General features: G+C 40.6%; 1 protein-coding gene across 1 annotated transcript; it reads right to left on the reverse strand.

Annotated features, from left to right (window-relative positions):
* havcr2 (hepatitis A virus cellular receptor 2) lies at positions 1-6,886 on the reverse strand. Its single transcript, XM_080014445.1, has 7 exons — positions 6,802-6,886; positions 5,159-5,372; positions 3,869-4,020; positions 3,428-3,502; positions 3,010-3,104; positions 1,859-1,961; positions 1-1,406 (listed from the first exon to the last, which is right to left on the reverse strand). The coding sequence occupies exons 1-7, from the start codon at positions 6,848-6,850 to the stop codon at positions 1,318-1,320; spliced, it is 777 nt and encodes a 258-aa protein (XP_079870571.1). The 5' UTR covers positions 6,851-6,886; the 3' UTR covers positions 1-1,317.
* Between the last annotated feature and the right edge of the window lie 841 nt (positions 6,887-7,727).

Here is a 7,727-nt window from a genome sequence, read left to right on the forward strand (position 1 = left end):
AATACATACATGTGATTTCACAAACATAATTAATACATGTTATGTAATGTCTAACAATGTAGTTAAAGTATGATTAGTAAAATTGATTACTTATTTATATTGCAATACACACATTTATTGAACATCAACATTAATTTGGGATTTGACTTATTACGGAAGGGCCTTTGCCTTTAAACCAAACCTTGTCATTGTTCTAACTTACAGTACCTTATTGTTTGTGAGAAGACCTTTAGTCACAGTGAAGGAAAGTGTCGGATAATGATGGGGGTGTAGTACCACGCTGTATTAGGGCCACTATAACTTCTTATTTTTTCACAGCGGGGGGTAATATTCAGAGAAAATAGAGAGAAAAATAAACGTATTCATGCTGATGCAGTCGTAAATTTACGAGAAGAAAATCGGAAATTCACGTCTGATAAAAGTTGTGATTTTTCCGAACGCAGAGACGTTGCTTCTCGCCGGGCATCGTGCCTGCAGTAGATGAATATCATAAATCATAATATCATCATAAGCATATGAGCATAAGAGAATATGACACCTGTGCAGTGAGAGACATCTACAGTAACAACCTGTTGTTATGCCAGTCTGTGTGACTTTATCCCATATTGTACTCCTCGTCAACCCCATGGAGTCTGTTTTGCGAGGATCTGCTACTGGATGTGGCCATAATGGGCAGAACAGCAAATATAAATGCAGTCTATGAATGTATGTATCTCATGAATGTATTTTTTTTTTGATTTACTCATCTCATATCTGAATTTAAGGTTCAGATTAAAGTCGTAAATTCACGAGTTTATTCTCAGATATATATCCAACATTTTTCTCATAAATGTACGTGTTTTTCTTCTAAATATTATCCACCCCCCCCTCCGCTATGAAAAAAAAAAAAATTATACTGGCCATATGCACTGTCATAGGAGAGCAACAATTAAGCAATTGCTAGTTATTTTATAATTTGCCTTTTAAGAGATTAAAGAGAGCCTCGAAAAAAAAAGCAATAGACTGACCGTATTTCTTTCTGAATTACAGAGCATATGGAAACATGTGGACTTTTCGGTCACCATCAAAATAAATGATTAGAATTGATTCAGCTCCTATTGCTTTGACTGGTGCAGCCATAGACAACACATGACCCATTCATATTTCAGATAGATTGGCGTATTGCTTTTCAATCGGCGGCCTCTAAGCAATCATTTCGATAAACTCTGAAATAAAAAATAAAAAATTTCCCTGTTAATTATTATCCAACATTGGTTAGTACACGCACACACCCACACCCACACACACACACACACACACACACTGTGAACAAGCAGGCTACAGTGAATTCTCCTCTTGGTCAAAGAGGTCCGGGTCAGTCTTCTGCTTTCTGCTCCTCACTGCTTTCTGCTTCAAGCGACACACTCCTGAAGAACCGAAAACACACGATTTACTAACATGGTGTGTGTTTGTTTGTTTACATATATATTTTATATAGATAATATATCATATATATATACAGTTATGTTTTGCTGTGTTTGTATATTTATTAGATAGACAGACAGACTGACAGACAGACAGACAGACAGATAGATAGACAGATAGACAGACAGACACTAACTGGAAGATGGATACATTTGCCGTGTACAATAAACCTAAATGTTAAAAATAAAATAAACCTAACAATCAATCGGAAAATTTAACACTAAAGATGAATTTCTAAACATTGTCTGATGAAAGAACAGTAAAGATTTGGTAATGAAGAATAAAACTAATGATAAACATTAAATACAAACCCATAAATTGGCCATAAATTGGTTTGTTTACATTTTTAGGGCTAAAAATGTATGTGTCTCTGTGTGTGTGTGTGCATACTGACTATATCCAATGATGAGTAGTAGTGCAGGTAAAAAGATGATGAATGCCAGTCTGACTGTGTTTCCTATGAAACTCTTCAGTGTACTCTGGGAAGACGACTGATCCTGGAAGAGAAAGAAAAATCATCACAGCCCACAAATAAAGTAAGCCACTATGTCGTGTCATTGCTGGTTTAAATTTGTATTTAATTATGACTCCAGTTTCTGCCTCTTTGGGTGGTTTGGTGTCCTGCTCTTCCCTCCCAAGAGCGAACCCCTTTTGCATATTTTAGCTTTTTGGTCTATTTATTGTTTTCCTAGTGCTCTGAACCTTGGTGGCATCTTCCAGTTCTCTAGGTGGCTACAGACAAACGGGCCACATTTACACATATACAGTATACATATGTATAATAATTGGGCCCGAGGACGCAAATTACATCAGCAGGGGGTGGCACCATGGCGCATGAGGTCCTGCACGAGATTTTGTGACTTGGCACGAGGGGAAATGCATTGTAAGCGATGGGAGATCAGGGTTTTGCTCTTTCTAATATGTTGGACAACATTAATCCACAGCATAAGTCAGATGTGAAATTCAAAGTCTACTGATTACTTTTAGACGTAGAGACTGAATAGCACATGTAAACAGGTCAAACAGGTTTGGTGTTTTTATTGGGAAGTTAACAGGGTTGTTGTGAAGTTCAGTTTACAAATAAAAAGTAACGTTTTTATTGGTATTTATGTGCAGTTCCTTTTTCCAGAATCTTGCAATCAGGGAGAATAATGACACATTGTGACCCCGTTCCAAAGTTCAGTAAGTTCCTCTGTAATACAATGCCTAGCAGGACATAACTTCAACCCCGTCTCCTGGCCCTGCATGGAACAGGCAGACGGACCAGCTCCTTTTCTCTTTTCGCTGCTTTTGTCGGTTTAACCATCGTGACCAGCAATTCCTCCGAGGCTGTCTGAGTTCTTCTTTGCATACTACTTCACATGGTACTTCCTCACACCTGCCACACTTGGTTTCTGAGAACACTGCAACGGAGAATGTGCCAGCTATTAACGCCCTGCGCTCCCTGCATGGCAGCCATGCCTCGCCCGCTTGAAGGTATAACCCGGGCATTACAAATAACGACCCTGGAGTTCTAACAAATAACAACCTTGCAGTTATTGGTACCTCGGATGTCTTTACGTGAGCCACCACAGGCCCTGTGGAGGAGTCCCATGGGACATAATTTCCACGTCTTCCTGTGACATCTGTTGTTACGTAACCTTGTACAAACAAAAATAAAACATCACCAACAGCTATAGACACAATTCAACACCAATAATCGTTACAATGAAGACACGTAATGTAGTTTCATCGTTGGCTCACACATTAGAGATGTCCTGTTTCCTTCTATTAAATAGACACTTTAAAAGTATGCACACATCTTTATTTTTTGTTTTAAGCCATATATGACAAAAACCTTACTCCCAAATCGTGGGCATGCACTGAACTCAACGTAAATCAAACAGACATCCAAACAAATAACTGTCCAATATCTGGTCCCTAGATCCATCCATTCCAAACCATGATTGACTGTGTCACTCACCCAGAGGGCTGCTTGTCGCCTCAGACTCAATATGATCCCCTTTGGGGTCGGGTGTGAAGGAAGTCACGTCCGGCGCTGGAGGCAGGCAGAAAGATTGAGTAAAAGCAGAGTGTGATCATTTTTTATTGTTGTGAAATATTTCCCCTTTATTGCTGCTGCTCATCCAACGGGAAGGTAGCAAGCTGTTTTAACCCCACATGCTAATGTTGATGCAGATGGAAGTTCCTCTGTTGAGTTTATTTTGACATGGACATGCTCATATAGCAAGGCGTGGCATATAGGTGTGCTGTTCTCATGACCTGTTGTAGTTGTCCTTGGTACTCTCATGAAGCAAATTCTCTATGATTGCTCAATGTTGACATGTGGATCATTTGCCGTAATGTAATATATTATAATCATATCCGATCGAATTGTTGCACTGGGTTGTGCTTTGTTTTTCACCATTTGTAATGATGAGGTGGATGCTAAATGTCTGGTCGTTAAACAGGCCTGGCAGCTGGACCCTGCAGTGGTAGAAGCCTGAGTCTGACTGTCTGCTGTTGTAGATGGTCAGAGATACGTCGTGGCTCGACACGTCAGACGGCAGTCTGTATCTGGAGACAAAAAGCAAACAGAGGAGAAAGAAAACAAGTGTCGTAGTTAATAACTAACCCCCACATGACAAAAAAACGTATTTTGTGTTGTACTAGGCCACAAGTCCATAACTATATATGCAGTTGTATGTATTAAAAATACTTTTTTTTAAATGTATGCTAAGAAATCCCAAAAATACTGGTGTCACGTGAAGATCAGAAGAACACATTCTCCTGCAGGAACATGCCCAAACATGCCCAGGCAAGACACCAGTAAAACAGAGGTTTAGGACTCAACAAGCCCAGACATGGCCAAACATGACACAAGTATACAGGAACTGTGAAGAATTCCCTGAAAAATAGGCGCATCCAAGACTGTAATTGGTTCCTTGGGATACATCCCGCAAATCTGTGATTCGTTCCTTGCACCGAAAGGGCCAGGGCATGAACTAGGACGAGGGAACATCTTGGGTATATAAGGAGGACCAAAAGTATAGTTCTTCAGTCGGTTTTTTTTGTTCCAAGTTTTTTTTAAGTCAGAACAGATAGAGGTGTCGTCCAGAGACCCAGACTATTTACTGGCCCAGGTCTGGACCTTCTTGGTCACGACAGATGGAAGAGAGGAAGGAAGAGATCAAGGAGGAATGGAAGAAATAAGAGGAGCAACAGCAATGATCAATACAAAGAACTTGAATGCATGGACTTAGTGTACTTGGCAATGTCATCATTCCATTTTGTCTTCATAGAGAGGGAAGCCATTCATGCTCCCCTCTGTATGCAATGCTGATGTCGAAATGTCTGGGTGAATCCAACTAGCCGATCGATGCATCCTCCAAATTTGGGGCAAAGAGAGAATGCGTACCGAACTTCCCTTTGGGAGGAACCTGGCTGTGAAATGTTAAGCTAAACGTCACAACAACGCATGTCCTGTCACTGATAAAAGGCCAAGGAAAAAGTACGAGAGGAAGGAGAAAAAGGGGGAGACAAAAGATATGATGCTTGATCGGTCCTTGTGTCCATCCATAAATCCATCCATTGATCTATCTATCATCCATCCATCCAGAATCAGAATCTGTTGTGCATTTTCATATACAGTACAAGGAATTTGTCGTCCATCCAACCATCCATCCATCCATCCATCCCTCCCTCCCTGTGTTACCTGAAGGAGTTCTTGTATATAACCTGGGCTCCGTTGGTGGCGACCAGGGTGTTGTGGCATGTGAAGAGCGACGACTCTCCTCTGCCCCAGCACACTCCCACACCCTCTTGCCCCACGGCCTCCGAGCGGCAGGGCAGGCTCACCTTTCTGCCTGCCACGCCCACCACCGTCTGCATGGCAGCAGAGACAAGGCCGTGTCTCTGTAACTGTGTAACTTGAAATCATATCAGATTTGAAGATTCAGATTTCAAAAAGAAAAAAAGAAGCATAGGAGAATATCAGCATACAGCATCAAGTGAACAGGATCAAATAACCAACACAGCGACACACAGAGTGCAGAACTCTTTCAAGAGCGTATATTCTGTCTTCTGTCTCTCTGTTGTTATTACAGGAAAAAACTATTGCACTGCATCTGCATTTTAAAGTAGACAAATTCAATTCTGTGTTTGCGCAAGTTGCTCATTCCTGGGAATGTGATTTCGCTCGGGGAACGTGTACCTGCGCAACATGGACGCCCACGTTTGGCGCCAGGGCGTGCACATTTAGAACTTACACGCTATATAAAAACATGTGATCAGTGGGATGCGTGAGGTACTCATGGAAACCAGGTAAACAATGCATTTTGCGGGGGGATGGCGGAGATGCACCACGCAAAGTAAGTAACTTTATTTTAAAAACTTGTTAAACTCGCAAATGTTGCCTGCCTATTTTCTTTTGTGTCAATTGAAATTGCTTTTAATTTCGAATTGATGTATATAACGGAACTGGTTCCGACTGTATCTTGGGTGGAGTACACACAGCTTCATTGTTGATGAACGAGCGAGTCCCGCTCATCAAGCTCGAGTGCTGCCGCCCAGTGGTCAAAATAACAACTGTTGTCATGCGGAAAGAGTTTCCGCATATAATGTTATTTTGGAAACAAGACCCGGGCCAGCCTTTGGCCACCCGTGGAATATGGCATATGGATCTGAAGACACACACTTATGCAACTACATCTTACAAACACTTCCCCTCATTGATATAGAAATTGATATACTGCCACATGATGGAGCTATGAAGACGTGAAACAATGAAACTCATAACTAAAGCAGATTTTGTTTTGGAAAATGCTCCCACTTTCCCAAAAGTCTTATGCAGAGAGTATTTATATATATATATATATATATATATATATATATATATATATATATATATATATGCTAAAGTATTCTCATTATTGATTAAGACTGAAGTTAAGAAATGCTGTGAAAAGTTTTTTCCTCTGGATTTTTAAAATGTTAATAATAACCTTCAATACACACAAGCATATAAGGGTAACCAAATCATCACATCATAGTTAGTATATTTTCTGGGCATCATAGTTAGCCTTTTTTTTAATAAAGACAGTAAATGACTAGATTTATAATATATTGTCCCAAGTGGGTGAAGTGGCATCTTAAGTCCACACTCTCATCTTGCATTGCCTGTGACGTGGTGCAACCAACAAACTTGATGCAGCTTGATTTGTCACGATGTGTGATCAGCACGATTATCAAAATCTACTTTTGTGCCCTAACTATGATTTTGACGGCACGTTTTTAAAGACAAGCAAGCATACATCTTTAGAGGGAAATTAACCCCTGTGGGTATCGGATTGCACTCACCTGTCAGAGCACAGATGATGGGAAAGGTGTAAAGCACGACCGAAATCATGTTGGCTTGGCTCCCAGCACGCGGACAACACACACACACACACACACACACACACACACACACACACACACGTTCACTCACAAAGAGACAGAGAGGCAGACACATAGACACGATGGACAGACTGACCGCAAATCCTACTTCTCTTTTCCACTGATGTGGTTATTTATAAAGAGATGACAGAATGCTGTTGCCACAGAACCCCATGAGTCTGTGGAAAACCAGGCAATCTTTCCAGTTTCTTGCTGGTTCAAAGTAATGGGGCCTTACTGCCACACCCTGCTATATATGCTGTATTGTCACTGCGCTTGTAAAAGTAAAACTTGATCCACAAGATTCAACCTCAAACTGGATAAAGGTAACACTTTCAGGATCAGGAATACACTTTAACTGTATTCCTGATCAGATTATACTGGCAAACCAAGGTTGTGACTAATCGACTTAGAATCCAGATCCAAGGCAAACAGTTGATTTTAATGTTCAGCTCACATCAACCAGCTGTAGCTTGAATGTTCTTCTCCCTTGTAAGTCGCTTTGGATAAAAGCGTCTGCTAAATGACTAAATGTCTAAATGTAAGTACATTGCCTTAGCCACTCGGCCATGACTATAATCCAGAAAGCTGAGGAAGACGCTGCACTTCAATTTGCACAATGACTTGAGAGTCTGTGAAAAGCTGGACATCTTCATCAATCTTAATCGGCAGGATTTGAACCTTTCAGAGATGACCAAATGTACTGTTGTCCATCACCTTAAACACTCGGCCAAGACTAAATGTCTTATGATAAAATAAGAGCAAATTCAGAATGAGGAAGCAAAAATGTACTTCAACTTCAGAGATATTTTAAGGAGACACTCCCTCAATGAGGTTCATTACAGAGG

The sequence above is a fragment of the Zeus faber genome (genome assembly GCF_960531495.2).
Source record: "Zeus faber genome assembly, chromosome: 14".
Classification (NCBI taxonomy): domain Eukaryota; kingdom Metazoa; phylum Chordata; class Actinopteri; order Zeiformes; family Zeidae; genus Zeus; species Zeus faber.

Bases quoted from the DNA above. Each gene is read 5' to 3' on its own strand.
- havcr2 (XM_080014445.1), bottom strand. From the start codon at position 6,850: ATGATTTCGGTCGTGCTTTACACCTTTCCCATCATCTGTGCTCTGACA. The intron at 5,373-6,801 runs GTGAGTGCAATC...TATGATTTCAAG, and splicing joins CATCATCTGTGCTCTGACAG to TTACACAGTTACAGAGACAC. The intron at 1,407-1,858 runs GTCAGTATGCAC...TCGGTTCTTCAG, and splicing joins ACTACTCATCATTGGATATA to GAGTGTGTCGCTTGAAGCAG.